This window comes from Struthio camelus, chromosome 3, assembly GCF_040807025.1.
Source record: "Struthio camelus isolate bStrCam1 chromosome 3, bStrCam1.hap1, whole genome shotgun sequence".
Classification (NCBI taxonomy): domain Eukaryota; kingdom Metazoa; phylum Chordata; class Aves; order Struthioniformes; family Struthionidae; genus Struthio; species Struthio camelus.
In genome coordinates, this window is record NC_090944.1 from 129,771,133 (window position 1) to 129,788,929 (window position 17,797).

At 46.3% G+C, this 17,797-nt stretch overlaps 1 protein-coding gene across 2 annotated transcripts in view; it reads right to left on the reverse strand.

Moving 5' to 3' along the window:
• Positions 1–13,428: 13,428 nt before the first annotated feature.
• PLCB1 (phospholipase C beta 1) overlaps positions 13,429–17,797 on the reverse strand; it is a 448,697-nt gene continuing 444,328 nt past the window's right edge. For both annotated transcript variants that reach the window (XM_068940306.1, XM_068940307.1), the window contains one exon: positions 13,429–16,793. In XM_068940306.1, the coding sequence (XP_068796407.1) occupies positions 16,563–16,793 (231 nt within the window). In that variant the 3' untranslated portion in view covers positions 13,429–16,562. The remainder of the gene's footprint in view (positions 16,794–17,797) is intronic.

A 17,797-nucleotide genomic window follows, 5' to 3' on the forward strand; every position in this document is an offset into this window, starting at 1 on the left:
CCAACCGTCGGTTATCTCACCTGTAGCTACGCTCTCCTTGGTTTTGGCTTCAAAGGGGATGTTGTCATTAGGTAGAATTAAGGCCTCCTTGATATTATGTTTCCTGGAAGCTGAAGCTTGTGCAACCCTTTGTTCCGAGTCACAAGCCGAACTGCTCCACAATAGACGCAGGACAGGAATAATTAATAACACAAGACCTCACCAGCTGAATTTCATGTGATTCTCGGACAACTTGCTGAGCCTTAACCCTTGCCATGCAGTTTTAAACGCTGGGTTTTGGAGATCAATAGGAAAAAAAAATAGGTGACTGTAGAATATAAACAAACGTGAGAGGGAACCTGACATATTACAGTGGCATACAATGACCATTTATTTTGCCCAAATACATGGTTTAAGTCTTGCAGTATTCTGCAGTAGACCTTTGCACATTTAGCTCCGAAAGAGGGAAAATACTCCAGTAATGTTCCCAGTCAATGGCAACACATATAATCAAAAATGTTTTTATACTGAAATGAAGTCCTTCGCTCTGTTGGGTGTTTTTCAAGCAGTCAAAAAACATAGAAAAAGAAAAAAGCCCAAACTGCCATAGGATCTTGTTAACATTCATGCAAGGAATAGCTAAGAAAGCTTTGCATCTGTTGGCATTTGTCTTCTATCCAATGGTAGGATATCCCCCCCCCCCAAAAAAAAAGACCCCAAAACAAACCAAAAAAGCCTCCCCAAGCCCACACAGCTGAAGACCACCTGTTAATTGCTGCAACAATAGAAAGGGCTCTATCTTGAGTCTGCTGAAAGGAAGTGCTGCAAATGGGCATTCACAGTGAAACAGTTGACCTAAGGCAAGTCTAAGATGATTTAGGGATTTAACATTCCTCCCCCCCCCCCCCAAAAAAAAAAGGAGGAAAAATGTCATCCTACACTCATGCTAATACACTGTTTACAGCCCAGCTCCTTCCCAGAACCTTTGATGATTCACTGCAGAAAAGGAATAATTCTTAACAGCACAGGATTCCCGGGTGGACTGTCAGACCTCCAAAGGACTTTTTGGAGCATCTGGACATATTAAGTCTTCAAAATATGTATGCTTAACACAATAATTAGTTCCCCTGAAGAGACCCCAGTAACTGACGGAGTTTTCTCTGAAACCTATTACGAAAGCATGAAACAGATCTTTGTAAGAAGTGGTGTTGGATTTTTCACTGTATGCTCCAAACATGCTAAAAATCAATATTAGCATCAGGCTAGTAAATCCTGACACTCGAGGAAGTTTGTCGCGAGAACTGCTTTGCGGTCAGCGAGAGCGATGACGAGAGCGCGTGTTGCCAGAGGTGCAGCTTCAGCCGTACCTGTCCCACCGTGCTGCTACTTGCCGACAGGCGAGCGAGCGCCAGCGGGCAGCTGATCCCTGCCAGCTCGTCGAAGGAGCCCGCACACACACACGATATATACGTAACCCAAGGGTTTCTCATCGTAGCTGAGGTACTGAAGGTGCTATGGTATAAAGGGCTGAGGACCAGCGCACTTTCTCCCCAAGGTTAATAGAGCCCACGTGCTACTGAGGGTGCAGCAGGAGAGCTGCCTGCTGCCTGGGGCAGCAACCCTGCTCGGCTGCACGGAGCAGCCTCGCCGCAGCACTCCCCACCATCAGTGCTGGACACCGGCCTCCAAGGGGGTGTCTCTAAGAAATAGTCTCCTTTTGGGACAGGAGTTATAAGCATCATTTTTCTGAAGGCAGTTTTTCCACTTCTGGTGACCCTCCAAAGCGTTCAGAAACCTAGATAAACGTGAAACGAATAGCGTCTATACTGCATGTTGGCATTGCAAATACACTAGAAAGAATACCAGAAAGTTTTCACGCCCTTCAGGATCAGGCATGCAAACTAGCGAATCAGGCAGAGGAAGCAAATGAAATCCTCTCTTGTCAGCAGAACAAATACACAGGACAACTTTGGGCACGTAGCTTTGCCTGAAGAATGACCTCTGCTGGGGACAGCAATTATTTTCCGTGCCTCTTCCATCGTGGATTTCTGATGGAGCCGCTGCAGAGCGTCAGCTAGCGCCGACGCAACAAAAACATTTTTGAAACGAAAGTGTGAGAACCTGCCTAAAGTAATCAATTTATGGGGCTCAGCTGCATCAAAACCTACTCCTTTTCATGTGCTGCTCCCATGCAGCTTTTATTACAACTATTTCTAAGAAAGTGCTGTGTGTAGCCACATATTTATATAATGCAGCATACGGCAGCTGTAATTATCTAAGAGGTCAGAATAAGCGGACGAACGCCTAGCTATATGAACTCCACGAGGCAAGACACTGTGGCTCAAGATACGATTAATTGTGTCAAACGCACCTTGGCCCATAGGTTATCCCAGGGAAGCAGGTCCAACTCAGGAACCAGCCGTGGAGCAACCCCAGCACGGCCAGCCAGGGCAGCCCTTCGGTCCCGGCACCGCGCGGGCTCCCAGGGCACCCCGACACCCCCGTGCCCGCCGTCGCAGGGCTTTGCACCGTCGGGGCTGCAGCCGCAAGCGGGGAACCTGCCGCATCCCAGGAGGAGTTGATAATAGCAATATTTCCACAGAGAGCCAGATCATTTCATTCTCATTAGTTACTCTGACACAAGAAAGTTATCATAGCGTCCCGATCTGTCACCGGGATGATGGAATGGGAATTTGCTAAGCCAGATACGGGTTTTAAATTATGGAAATAGAGAGAACATTGCTTTTCATAAAATAGCTCTGGCACAAAGAGCGCGTGCACACACCCCCCCACGCTGAATTTCCTCAGGGAAAACAAAGCAATTATTTTGTTGCTATCAAGGCGATACCAGGGTGTTTTCTTCCTATTTGTAGGACTCTAATGTAATAAAATGCGTTAATAGCAGCAAGACGTACGAGTCATTAACTGGTGAATATGCCAAAGCGCTGGGCTAAATTGGGTGCTGTGCAGCAGAGGCAGCACAGGGTTTCTCAGGAGCACCGGCTACGGCACGGCCGTGACAACAGGGGTCTGGCGACGGGCCAGGCCTGGCTTGGGTAAGGAGAAGAGCAGAGAGGCAGGAGGAAGAGCACGGTGCTGCAGGGAGGAAGGAGGCAGGGGACCTCTGCAGGGACAGGCCCTGCTGCACACGTGCGTGAGCATCCCTGGCACAGCCAAAGCAGGTAGCCGAGACCCAGCCAAGTCACTAATCCCAGCACTCGCCTGCCCTCTGCGACCACTGACTTTGCTTGTGCCTGGAACCAGCTCAGTGGTACAGCTGCAGTATCCATCTGCCTATATATATATTATTGATAGATATATAAATGTATATATGTGTGTGTGTGTGTGTATATGCACACACACATATATACACATATTAGAACTAGTGCATATTAATATATATCGGCAGGTTTGCTGTGGCTACATTTGACCCTAGTAAAAACATCCCTCAAATATCCTGTGTCAACAGCTCCGCTGGGTGAGAAATGAAGGATTCTGATTTTATATCTTAATTCATAGAGAAATCAAAAAGGAAAGAAAAGATTTTGCAATGCACGTGACCAGATCCAGAGGAATACTCTGTTGCCCCAGCTGCTGTTGGCCCTCTGTGCATGCTGGGGTTAGGAAGGAGTTTCCCTCGCACTGCGCCCGGCCGGGCCGAGCCCAGCAGAGGCACCCACAGCCGTGGGGTGGCTGGAGACATGGCTCATTCTGCTCTTCCCACCTCCTCCGCCAGGGGCGAGGAGGGCTTGGTTATCCCAAAATGCCAAACCACGGCTTCGAGCAATTCCGTACAAGGCTGATCCTTTCAAAAAGGTTAGATGAACTGGCTGTCACTCTTCGAGAGAGAGTTCGAAGGAACATAAACAACTGAGAAACCTGGCAGGAAGAGAAGATTCTCATATAACAGAGAAATGAAACTCTTCCCCACCCTAAAGAAAAGCTGTGAGTACATCCAGATTGCAAAGCCAGGAACTGCTGCCTCCATATTTCTGACAAGGAAACACCATCCATGCCCCTTTCGCCTGCTCAGGTGTGTCACAGAGCTCTCCACGCTGGCTAAAGCGAAGGCTGCTCTCAAACAGGATTTATTCACAATCAATACAGCATATCACATATCATCACAGGCCTGGGATCTCTTGCCTTGTGCAGAGTTGCTTAAGCCTACATGTGCCCATTTCCCAGGCGGATTTTCTGAATGTGCATCAGGAAAAACACCCATCCAGAAAGGGGACAGGGCTCTATTTTTCACTCTCCTCCCATGCAGAGGGAGCAATTGCAGGAAGAGGCCGCTACAGTCTTCTTTAACCATAAATAGAGACAGCCTTCCACTGTAGGAACAGCTTGGTGAGCTTCTTGGGCAGCACAGGTAACACTTCTAGATCAAAGGGAGCATTTTACAGCAGTATAGTGAAAGCGGGGCATAATACTTATTTACCAAAGGGAATGCAGGTTTTTTCCTGCTTCGAGGAGTCCATCTGCATCAGTAAAGCCTGGTGTTTCCTCTCGGTGGGAAGGGACGCTCGAGAAACTGAAACCTCCAGCAAGACCATTGCACCCTTGGACAGAAATGGCTGCAAGCATCAGCCTCCTCTGCCCCTACTCTCTGTCCCCAGCTGTTCCCGAGGCTGAGACACCACAGTGTGATGAGTCAGAGAGACTTCTCACTGTAGACTTCTTAGCTTTGGTTATTTATCAGCCAGAGAGTCTATCTGCTCTGCTCCACTGGTGGTGAGCTGCTAGAGTACTTGGATTGATTTCCTTCCTTGCTTTATTACTAAGAGCTCCTGTGATGCCAGTTTTACTGATTTACATCCTTGGAGAGAGGCAGCTCTTTTTGCAAGAGGTGTCCCACACGACTGAACCTGATAGACCACGCTCGAGATTATTTTACTGATCTTGGCAATTAAGAGGACACTGCAAAGCCTTTTCGAAGGGAATCGGAGTCTTGAGCGATCACCTTTGAAGTGCCCCATGGGAAAAACTTCTAAGAGGAGCAAGACATTGTGACAAGTTTCATGGAGAGTTAGGCCAGGAGATCCTGTTAGATCATCCCATCTGCCTCATGTGCTACAGACACTGCATCCCTCTTGGCTCCCGGGTGCTGGCCCCAGAAATTTATTTAGTTGAGGCTTCAGGTCCAGGCAGGAGAGGCAGGGAAAGGTGCAGGCCATGGCTGTCAAAACATCTCCTACCCTCTCCCACTCTCTCCAGCAAGCTCTTCCCCTCTATTCCCCGAACCAGCACTAGCCTTCATGCAGCCAGGAATAAAACTAGGAAAAAAACAAGGGGTAAGTCAATATACAGGGGTCAATGTACAATATTAGCAGGGCTGTAGAGCAGGCTCTTTTCTGCACCTTTCTGAAAAGACAAGCAAAACCTAGACAGCATATTTCACTCTTCTGATCCATTACACGGTTGAAAGTAAGTCACCTGTGGTGCTTGCAGGCCCCTATACATCAAGGCATGCATTAGTTCTGTTGTCACTGGTAGATTAGATCAATGCAGCTACATTTACCAACAAAAACAAGCCATCTTGAAGAACAGAACCACTTTTTCTTTTTTTTTTTTTAAACTCATTTGATCCCTGTTACACAGGTTATAATCAGTTATTTGAACACCCCAATTATCCCATTCCAGTTCAGTAACACTAATTATGTTACAGCTTTCAGCAATGGAAGTTTCCAAGCTATCCTGCTCATTAGCCAGGCTCCTACCATTGATACAGCAGCAGGCTTTAGATTTATTCTCTTCACATCTGTCAAGTCGGTCCCAATTTGTTCCTAATTAGAGCTTAGCTCCTCCAACGTTACTTAAAGACATTCTCCCTGCTCCAATTAGCACCCAGCCAAGATGATTAGCACCCCTCTCACAGTAAGACACAGCATATTCTTTTCACCACATTTTGCAGCCTACCATCCCACAGAACCAAAGCCTTTAAAATCATATCAGTTATACAACAGCTAATGGATTACCTCCTGTATTTTCTTCTTTGCTGTTTCCATGCTTTGTAAACTGAACACTTATTTTCTCCAGCTTAGAATTTCTAAGATCCTCCTTGCTTAGCACATACATGCTATATCTGCAATATCTGCAATATTGGTTCCGAAGAACCTAAGAATTGAGCCTCTAGACCCACACACTTAGAAGAAGCATAAAGGAATTACAGCATATCAAAAACAGCAATCCCCCCCACTGCCCCAGCCCCTCTCCTACTGAGTGGAGAGTCTCTTTCTTTAGAGTTCTTTTTTTTTTTAATCTCAGAATGCTTTTCAACAATTAGCTTCCTTAATTTTGCCAGTGAGACTCACCTGCAGCTTTTTGTATGTGGCTTTTGTTTCCTGCATCGACCCTTTCACTAAGCAGATATTTCTTACTTGCATAGGAAACCATCAAGAGGCCCTAAAGAAAAGAATAAAGCCAGAGCCCTGCCTCTAAAGAGGAACCAGTGGTAATGATGGCCAAGCTAATCCACTGTGTGCATTTAGGCAAGTATTATTCCTGGGAAGAGCAAGGAAGAGAGGCAGAGGTTAATAGTCTCAATTCAGCAGGAAACGGCAGCATCACAGAAGCAATCTCACTTGGCATTCAGGTGTCTCTTATGTGTGATTAAGGCTAAATCTGGTAGACAACTTAACTGTTTTCAAATTAACTACTGCTACACCTGGCTCTTAGATGCCTGTTGCTGGAAGTGGAGGTGCTGGAAGTATAATTCAGATCCAATATCAGGTTCCTTGACTCCCTATATAGTTACTGGAGCAAGTAAGAGGTCTGTGGATAACAGCCCATACAAACCAAATGAAGGTACTGAACCCAGCTGTTCATCTGCCCCTAAGAAATGCTGACCTGATGTTAGCAGTTGAAACTGGTTTCAGCTAGGGGTGGTAGATTTTACTTGTGCAGTTTCCATGCTCAGAGCTGTCCTAAAGTCCAAGGGTATAATATATTCCCTGGAAGAAGTGAAGAGGGGCTTAAATGCACAAAGGTACTGCTGCTTACCTTTAAATGACTTCCTAGCAGTTTCAGTGCACGGGCAGGTTATAAGACATCTGGCTCTGCAGCCCTTCAGCCTGCTTCAAGCTTACCCTGTGCTGCTCAGCTGTGTGCTCTAACAGCCACCTCAACATCTCAGCTGGATCATGGCCCCCTCCAGCCCTCATCCGGATGCTGCGTGGCCAACAGGGAACCAATGGGAGATCCATGAAGCTGGGAGCATATACTCCTGCTGGAACCCAGCACTGGAGCTAGTTACTAAAACATTCACTTTGAAGGCAAAGCAGAGTCTTGGGCCACCTTCCCCAACTGATAGCAGTAGATTTGGTGGCTATGGTGGGACTGTCTTTCTTGTGGCTGTCACCAGGAGCATTTGCAGGACCCTCTTTAAGTTTTTGCAATGAACCGGGCCTGCTTTGTCCAGCAGCTGCAGCTGCGCAAGCACATAGCTCTGACCCTGCTGCCCGGCCTCAGCAGACACCATCTTCCCCTTGGTCAGCCTCCAAATAGTTCTTCCACACATTCAAGCCTGTCACCCTCTCTCCTCAGCAGCCAAGTGAGTCTCCTGTGGCCTAAGCACAACATGGGCCGAGGCCATCTCCTCCATCAACTGTGAGAACTCTGCGACCAAGCCCCAGGGGACCCCGGGTTATTTCCCAGTCCTTCCCAGGGCCTCCTCGACTTTTCCCACTGTGCTCGCTGTGCTTGTCATTACCACCTGCCCTCCCCTTTCCTGAGGTCTCCCCCTTCATCCTCCTGAAGTGTCCCTGCAGCTGCACTGCACAGGACAGGACACGACCCCTCTTTTATCTTGCTAACTTTAAGTCAGCTTGCAAGTCTGGGCTCCAGCCTTCACACTCAGCTGCCTCTCATCCTTTCAAAGCACCTTGCTGCCCTTGTTCTCACCGGCTGTTACTCCTCCCATCTACGTAAGTCACTCCAGCCTGGTGGTCCCCCTGGGTCCGTTCTGCTTCTACTGCTCTCCTGCTGCTGGGAAGGGCAGTTTGCTAAAGGGTCCTCAGCAAACCTGATCCTGGATGATTTCACACCCTGCTTCTTCCTGTTTTGGGGAGAAGAGTTATTCTCCATTTATTCATCTATTCCTCTTTTCTTTTGCTGTCTTCCCCCTGTCTCCATTTCTGTCCTATTCCTACTCTCTCCTTTGATTTCATGGCCTTGACTTTCAGCTCTGCTTCCTCCTTCCTTCCCTCTTTTCACAGAGTGCCATGTCCATGCGTTTCTTCAGCCCCGATTTCCCCACATCTTTGCTAGTAAGCATTTTGAGTCTAACTGCTTTGGGGACAATTTATATTTAATAGGTATATCTCATAGTACAATGGATTAATAGGTCTGCTTATCTCTTCTCCCAGAGATTTATTTTTTACATTGTAAATTAAATAGGAAAGGCAGGTCAAAAGCCACAGGAATAGATTTATTTTTCAAAGCTCTCACTGGAAGGCAAATGTTCATTTCAAAGTATTGACATAACTGCACGTGTGATTAGCAAAACAGCTGGGGCAATGGAAGAGAAGTAAGGCTCCGTTAGGTTGTCCATGTAGCTTACAGCTATGGCTGAAAATCATGCAAGACCTGCTCTAAAAAAGCCTGTCCTTGCTCCGTTTTCTGTTGCTTCAGAACACCAGCAAATAACACCTTTTTCCTGGGAAGGGATGTCCATGCACGTGTGATTTCTCTTTGTCACAGAATCACACAGAATCACAGAATCGTTTAGGTTGGAAGGGACCTCTGGAGATCATCTAGTCCAACCTCCCTGCTCAAGCAGGGTCACCTAGAGCATATTGCCCAGGATCACATCCAGACAGGTTTTGAATATCTCCAGGGAAGGAGACTCCACTACCTCTCGGGGCAACCTGTTCCAATGCTCTGTCACCCTCACAGTGAAGAAGTTTTTCCTCAGGTTCAGATGGAACTTCCTGTGGTTCAGTTTCTGCCCGTTGCCTCTTGTCCTGTTGCTGGGCACCACGGAGAAGAGGCTGGCCTCATCCTCTTGACACTCCCCCTTCAGATACTTGTACACATTTATGAGATCGCCTCTCAATCTTCTCTTCTCAAAGCTGAACAGGCCCAGCTCTTGCAGTCTTTCTTCCTAGGAGAGGTGCTCCAGCCCTCTAATCATCTTGGTAGCCCTCCGCTGGACTCTCTCCAGGAGTGCCATGTCTCTCTTGTACTGGGGAGCCCAGAACTGGACACAGTACTCCAGGTGGGGCCTCACCAGGGCTGAGGAGAGGGGCAGGATCACCTCCCTCGACCTGCTGGCAACACTCTGCCTAATGCACCCCAGGACACCATTGGCCTTCTTGGCCACAAGGGCACACTGCTGGCTCATGGTTAACTTGTTGTCCACCAGCACTCCCAGGTCCTTCTCGGCAGAGCTACTTTCCAACAGGTCAGTCCCCAGCCTGTACTGGGGCATGGGATTATTCCTGCCTAGGTGCAGGACCCTGCACTTGCCTTTGTTGAACTTCATGAGGTTCCTCTCCGCCCACCTCTCCAGCCTGTCCAGGTCCCTCTGAATGGCAACACAGCCTTCTGGGGTGTTAGCCTCTCCCCCCAGTTTTGTATCATCAGCAAACTTGCTGAGGGTGCACTCTGTCCCTTCCTCCAGGTCATTGATGAATATATTGAACAAGACTGGGCCCAGGACTGAGCCCTGGGGGACACCACTAGCCACAGGCCTCCAACTTGACTCTGCACCATTCACCACAACCCTCTGAGCTCGGCCATCCAGCCACTTCTCAATCCACCTCACTGTCCACTCATCCAGCCCACACTTCCTGAGCTTACCTAGGAGGATGGGATGGGAGACAGTGTCAAAAGCCTTGCTGAAGTCCAGGTAGACAACATCCACTGCTCTGCCCTCATCTACCCAGCCAGTCATTCCGTCATAGAAGGCTATCAGATTGGTCAAGCATGATTTCCCCTTGGTGAATCCATGCTGACTACTCCTGATCACCTTCTTGTCCTCCACATGCTTAGTGATGACCTTCAGGAGGAGCTGTTCCATCACCTTTCCCGGGATGGAGGTGAGGCTGACAGGCCTGGAGTTTCCTGGCTCCTCCTTCTTGCCCTTTTGGAAGACTGGGGTGACCTTGGCTTTCTTCCAGTCCTCAGGCACCTCTCCTGATCTCCAGGACCTTTCAAAGATGAGGGAGAGTGGCCTAGCAATAACATCCGCCAGCTCCCTCAGCACTCGTGGGTGCATCCCATCGGGGCCCATGGATTTATGGATGTCAAGTTTGGACAAAAGATCTCTAACCTGATCCTCCTCCACCAAGGGAGAGTCTTCCTTTCTCCAGCCTTCCTCTCTTGTCTCCAAGGTCTGGAATTCCCCAGGACTGGCCTTAGCATTGAAGACGGAAGCAAAGGCAGCATTCAGCAACTCTGCCTTCTCTGTATCCTTCGTCACCAGGGCACCCGCCCCATTCAGCAGCGGGCCCACGTTTTCCCTAGTCTTCCTTTTGCTATTGATGTATTTGAAGAAGGCCTTCTTGTTGTCCTTGACATCCCTTGCCAGATTGAATTCCAACTGGGCCTCAGCCTTCCTTGTTGCATCCCTGCACACTCTGACAACGTCCCTGTATTCCTCCCAAGTGGCCTGTCCCCTTTTCCACATTCTGTACACTTCCTTCTTCTGTTGGAGTTTGGCCAGGAGTTCCTTGCTCATCCAGGCAGGTCTCCTGCCCGCTTTGCTCGACTTCTTCCTCAGAGGGATGCACCGATCTTGAGCCTGGAGGAAGTGATGCTTGAATATTAACCAGCTTTCTTGGACCCCTCTTCCTTCTAGGGCCCTACCCCAGGTGATTCCCCTAAGGAGGTCCCTGAAGAGGCCAAAGTCAGCTCTCCTGAAGTCCAGGGTTGCAATCCTACTCATTGCCCTGCTCCCTCCTCTCGTAGGATCCTGAACTCCACCATCTCATGGTCACTGCAGCCAAGGCTGCCCCCAACCTTCACCTCTCCAACTAGACCTTCTTTGTTCGTTAGTACAAGGTCTAGCATTGCACCTCTCCTCGTTGGCGTCTCCACCACCTGAGTCAAGAAATTATCATCAATCCTCTGCAGGAACCTCCTGGACTGTTTGTGCCTAGCTGTGCTGTCTTCCCAGCAGATGTCAGGGTGGTTGAAGTCTCCCATGAGAACCAGGGCCTGTGATTGTGAGGCTACTTCCAGCTGTCGGTAGAAGGCCTCATCGATGACTTCCTCCTGATCAGGTGGCCTGTAGTAAACCCCCACAACAGTGTCACCCATGTTACCCTGCCCTTTAAGCCTTACCCATAGGCTCTCCACTTGCTCTTCATCCACCCCGAGGCAGAGCTCCATACATTCTAGCTGCTCCCTCACATAAAGGGCAACTCCACCACCTCGCCTTCCTGGCCTGTCTTTCCTAAAAAGCACATAGCCATCCATGACAGCATCCCAGTCATGTGAACTATCCCACCATGTCTCTGTCACTGCAATGAGATCATGGCCCCGTGACCGCACACAGAGCTCTAACTCTTCCTGCTTATTCCCCATGCTGCGTGCATTGGTATACAGGCATTTCAGAGAGCCAGTCAAGCATGCAAGCTTCCCAGGAGAGGTGCAAGAGGATCCTCCATAGCCATGTTGCATGCTGTCTCCCCTGGCCGCATGCACCCGCTGGAGGCATCCTGACTTGAACGGTGTTTTACTGACTCTCCTGCCACTATACCACTCCCCTTCCACCATCTTGCCTAGTTTAAAGCCCTCCTTACCAGGATGGCCAACCTGTTGGCAAAGACACGCGTGCCCCGCTTGGTAAGGTGGGTCCCATCGCTCCCCGTCAGCTGTTGATCTTCAAACAGGGTCCCACGGTCATAGAAACCAAAGCCCTGTTGCCAACACCAGCGGCGCAGCCAGTTGTTAACTTGGAAAACTCGTCTACTCCTCCTCCTGTCCTTTCCCCTCACAGGCAAGATTGAGGAGAAAACCACCTGGGCTCCCAGACCCTTCACCACCATTCCCAGAGCTCTGAAGTCCTGTTTGATGGTTTCCAGTTTGCCTTTTGTGTCATTAGCACCCACATGGAAGATCAGCAGAGGGTAGTAGTCCAATGCGTGGACAAGCCTTGGCAGTCTTTCCACGACATCTCTTATTCGAGCCCCTGGCAGGCAGCAAACCTCTCTGGACAAGAGGTCAGGTCGGCAGACAGGTGCCTCTGTCCCCTGCAGCAGGGAGTCACCCACAACAATCACTCACCGCTTCTTCCGGGGGTTCCTGCACGGCACAGGGTCTGCCAGGCCAGTTGCCTCGCTTCAAGTCATGCCCAGCCTCTCCTCAGCTTGGAGGGCGCTAAACTTGTTCTTCAAGGGTAAGCCTTGAGGAGGAGCAAGAGCCTTTCTCCTTCTGCGAGAGGTCACCAGCTTCCAGCCCTCTTCAACAGCGTTATGATGCACCTTTACACACGGTGCTGAGCCCTCCGACAACTCCGCTGCAGTGGGGGCAAGGGGACTCCCGGAGCTGAACAGTCTCCGAGAACACCCTGTCAGTCTCCCGCTCATCCTCTCAGATGCTACGCAGCCTACTAACCTCCTCCCGTAACTCCTTTATCTGGTGACGCAACTGGTCAACCAGAGCACACCTCACACAGGAGAGCTGACTGTCAGCCCAGGCCCCACAGAGAGGCCCCAGGCACTGCCTGCAGCCTGACACCTGCAGAGCTGCATCTGCTGTCTGAGGGTCTGTCTGGGTTGAAGCCTCAGACACAGCTGATGCAGCACCTCCAGCAGCCACTGGGGAACGTGCTCTGCGGCGTGTCATCACCACGCCCCGGGGAAGGACACACCACTGTGCAAAATGGAGAGGTGCCTTCTTTGCCTTCTGGTGCCCTTCTGGGCAAACTGCTGCACAAACTGCCACATCTGCTCACTGCCTCTGTTGGCTGCACTCTGGGAGCTGTGCTCTGGCCTGGCTCTTATATAGGCCTCTGTCTAGCAGTGACTCACAAGGGTGCTTGACCCACCCAATCAGGAGCCACCTGAAACAAAAGCCCCACCTCCCTCTGACCAGGGCAGCCCAGAGAGCTCGTTAGCAGCAGCCCCACCTAGCTAGAACTTCCCAGGAGAAGTTAAGTCAAGGTCCCCTGCAGGAGTCCTTGCCCAGCTCTCCCTTCCTGCTAGCAGCAAGCACCGTCTAGTTCCTCGGGGGTCCCCAGAAAGTCTCCACAACTTCCAACAAGGCCCACAAAAGGCCCAGGCAGAGCCCAGACACTGCTGCGCAAACTGCTGCGTCTGTTCGCTGCCTCTGTTGGCTGCCCTCTTGTCACTGCTGTACACACAAGAGCCTGCAGGGCAGATTCAGTGACTTCTTGTGCCGCTGCCCTGCTTGTGAGCAAGGGGCTCAGCGGAAGTGCTTCACGGTCAGCATGGTCTCGCGAGTCAACAAGCACTTCTGAGTCAACCAATATAGAAAACAACCATCTTGTGTTAAGAAATTTTTATTTGTCCTTTGGATCTGTAATGTAAGCACATAAAATTACAAGTGGAAGAAACATCATGCCACAAAATTGCATAGAATTTTTACAAAAATGTGAATTATGCCTCTGAAACAATCATAGATTGAGAAACCAAAAAATATGTACATGTTAACTGAAGTATTTCATCCTACTTGGAAAGCAAGTCATCAAAGACTAATCAATCACAGACACTATTAATACAATGTACAAGAGCAACACTGATTTCAAAGAAAGGCAAGCAATGATGTCCCTTTAGTTATATTTCAGTGAATGTTTAGCTAATACATGAGCATTAATTAACATAATTATGAACATGTTAAATCTAAAATGTCTGGCCTTCCTTAGAATTTTTAAAATTCTGTTTATACTGCCAAAACCAAGCTATTTTCAGTAGTGTAAAGATATCTGAAGTGCACAACCTAGTTTAATATAGACAGCTCTATTCTATACAGCAGAAAGTTCACAATACAGCATTTCCACACATTCAACACGGAACAAGGCAAATACATAAAAGGCACAAGACTTGCACATCATAAAGACCCTTTTTCATTATCTTACTCTAGTTCAAGTAATATCAATATTAAATGATAGCTGTTTCACTGAAATAGTTTGAACAATGCAAGATGTACAGTATTACACAACTACCTTACACCTGCAGAAAGTGGCACTGTACAGATATAAAAAAATGTGAGTACAGTAAATGGTCAAATACAAACGTACTGTAAAATGACTACAGCTGATAGTATACTTAATCCAACCAGTAGAGTTTTTTTAAATATAAATAAAAGATTAATTGGTATTTGCCCAAGTTTCTTTGAAGACTGTGGTGAAGTCCTGGCTCCGCTGAAGTCCATGGGAACGTAGCGCTGAAATTCAAAGGAGCTAAGATTTTACCTAAAAGCCTGTACTGTACAATGATTTCTGTAATGCAATAGTCCTCAGTTTTATTGTGAACACTGCTATTAGCATATTCTTTTAATAATTTAGACAATATGTAATTTGTGGTTTATAAAATGCAGCATTACATCTTGACCCTCTAAGTTTTCAATGAATGATTAATATCGATTTCAAAGTGCAAAATAATGATTTACAGAGGATTACCCTTTTCTAACATTAAGGTGAAAAACAGATTTTTGAATTTTATGTTCACTAATTTCATCATCGTAAATCAGAATAGTTTAATCCAAAATATGATCTCCAAACAATGTGCACTTTTTCTCTCTTTCTGCTCTAAGCTTAAAAAAGAAACATCAAAATACTGTTTGTTTTCCAAGATTTGAACTTATATATATATACAGTTATTTAACTGAAAAGTTAAGCTTGATTTATATTTTATTGCTTAAATTTAAATAAAATAAGTTCGTCAAAATACTAAAATCCTGAGGGAAAGGAAGTAAAGTAACTTAAATGTTACGATGCATTACAATGCCTGGCGATGTAACTGATTTCTTCCTCTGTTTGCTTTTTAATACAAGGTAAGGCCCCGATCTTGCAAACATGCGTGTGAACACTGCTACCCAGAGTAGTTCCACCGAGTCCAGTGGTACACTGTGTGTGGATAAATCATTTATGTGAGTTTGCAGGATCAAGCCTGTCTATGAAAATCTACATATTTTGAGCTAATTTATCATTTACCCTACGATGCCTTTTCACTACGTTACTGAGGGAAAGGCCTTTAGCATTGTACAACGGCTTGGGTACAAATGAGAATCCATCTGTAGCGTTTCATAATTCCTATTTCTGTTAGTACGGGATGCCAGAGAATAACATGTCTTTACCTTTCCAAATATCCTGACTTGGACCAAGTCTCTCTTTATCTTACATAAATTTCTGAAAATGTGCTGTTACTTCTTTCATGCATATCATACAGTACATTAACTTTGATTGTTCTTATTTTAAGAAGTCAGTTAAATGGATTAATACACATTTTAAATAACAGTGATCAGGTTTTTATATTTTGCTTTTATATTTCAGACCTTAATAAAACTGAACCTCATTCTTAAAAATAATGGAAGATTCTGTTAAATTTCAAATACTGTAGTCCTAAACATTTTTTTAATCCTATCAAATTCAGTAAGCTTAAAATATGATACTTAAAATCAATACTTTTGAGTCTGCAAAATATATATCAAATTTATATTCTAAAACTACTTTGATTTACAACACTAACACCACAAAAAGAATTTTATGATTCAATGATAATCTTATATCAGTATAACCCAGATGTTAGCTTCCATAAAGATTCTCTATTCACGTATCCCTGAAACTTTTCATTTGGCCAAGAGACCATGCTGACTTCAAATAGAAACGTGCCGTGCGTGTATATAGATGTATGTGTGTGCACACATATATATATGTGTGTGTGTGTGTGTGTGTGTGTGTGTGTGTGTATACACACACACACAAACTTATCTGCACTCACATCTTATAACAAACACAAACGTACACAGACACAGACAGTTTCTAGACAAAGTTCTTTTCTTTGTTTTCCTCTTGTCTCCACAGTTCCAAGTATTTTCAGCAGCAAATATATTTCTTTCCATATGATAAACATAATATTGAGACAGCAAGCCACCAGTGCTTGCAAAGCTAAAAAGGATTAAATGTTTCAGTGCAAATGTAGAATGGTGGTACAGCTGTCAAGGTGCAGTTCTAAAGGAGGAAACAAATACAATTAAGTACTGTTGTAATATTCTCTAGGATCTGTATTAGTTTGGAGCACTTTGCACTGGCACTTCAAAAGGAAATCTGCACACATTTGTCTCTGTACAATACACTGGTCTTCATTAAACATTCTTAACAGTGAACATGGCCAGAAAATTACCCATTGTAAATTGGCCAAGAGAAAAAAAGGAGAGGATGGTTAACGTGTTACTTTTCCCATTACAACTGTGCTAAGCTTTAGCATAATAATAACATGAAGAATGAGAATGAAGACCTTTGCACAATACTTTTATAAAATGTTCCTTTTGGGAAGTGTGCACTGGAATACAGATTCCTCCTGCCTTCCAAAGCTGTTCAGTGGCAGCTCACGTCAGAAAAGCAGCGACGGGCAGCTTGGGAGTGGTGGGTCCTTGCGCATTAATGGGTGCTTGGGCAATTAAAAAGTAGTATCAAACACTTTTTCTGGATTATCTTCTTCCAATTCCTCTTCACTTTGCAGAGGTTTATGGTTTGATTTTCCACTGTCAGATGCCAGGGAAGAAGGGGCAGAACTGTGGTCTCCATCTTCGCTGATTTTCCCTTTCATGGCTTCCTGTACAAACTCCAGAATTTCCAAAGGCAGTCTTTTGAATTTGTCTTGATACTCCTGATCAAGTTCAACCTGCAACTACAACAAAACAGCAAGCTGTCTTAAATTGTATCGAATGTGATCTGCGCTACATCATGGGGAAAGTACCACACAAGGGGCAAGGAGGGAAACTGGTATCTCATTTTTGTATGACTTGAAAATATATTAATTTTTTGTACTAGCACTACACATTTGATATGCCTATTAATTACCATGCACTCATTGCAAAGTTGAAAGAAAATGCTGCCATTTGTGCACAAGGCTGTTTTTTTGGGTACCATGCTCTGGTACCTAAATCCTTAAAATATATGTGCGTTTAACTGTACTGGTGTCCATAGTCCCACTGGCTTTCACAACATTACTTCTTTGAGTGCGGTAAGGAACATGGGTATGCCTTTGAGAGAGCAAGGTCTTAATTAAAGTTCAGGCAGGTACCCACGCCGTGAGAATTCTTCACAGCTTTAAGTGACAAACATTGCTCTGAGAATAATATAATAACTTTTGCCAAATTTATTGGGTTGGAGAAACCATTAGGAATAATTTGGTTGTCAAAGAGAGTCAGAGAGGGAACGGAAAAAAGTTAAATTACATTTTTTAAGGCTAGATCATGGAAAGTTACATTATCTGATTAATGCAGTATGTGTCTTGGACATTACTGGGGAAAAAGTGTCACATCATTAACAGGATGTAAAAGGCATGCAGAAAGAAATCTGGCTATTGGTCTTCAGGAAGTTGTGGGCCCTTTCCCGGTATTTATTTGTATAGCCTTTGTTTTTAGTGCCCATATTAGGATCTGCATGATCCGTTATTTAAAAACATTAATGTGTATGAAGGCTTCAGCTGAAGACAAAGCCCATTTTTTCATCGTGACCAAATCTGATTGTGGCAGGAAGAAAGGGGGTGAGTTCCAAAGCCAAACCCTGCTAGCTCTCCACCCACCCACCCACCCACCCACCCATCTTAAAAACAGGCAGTCAGATTCTGCTAACTGTAGCTGCAGCAGTTTTGCAGTAGTTTCAAGTAATTATATTTTGAACTAGACT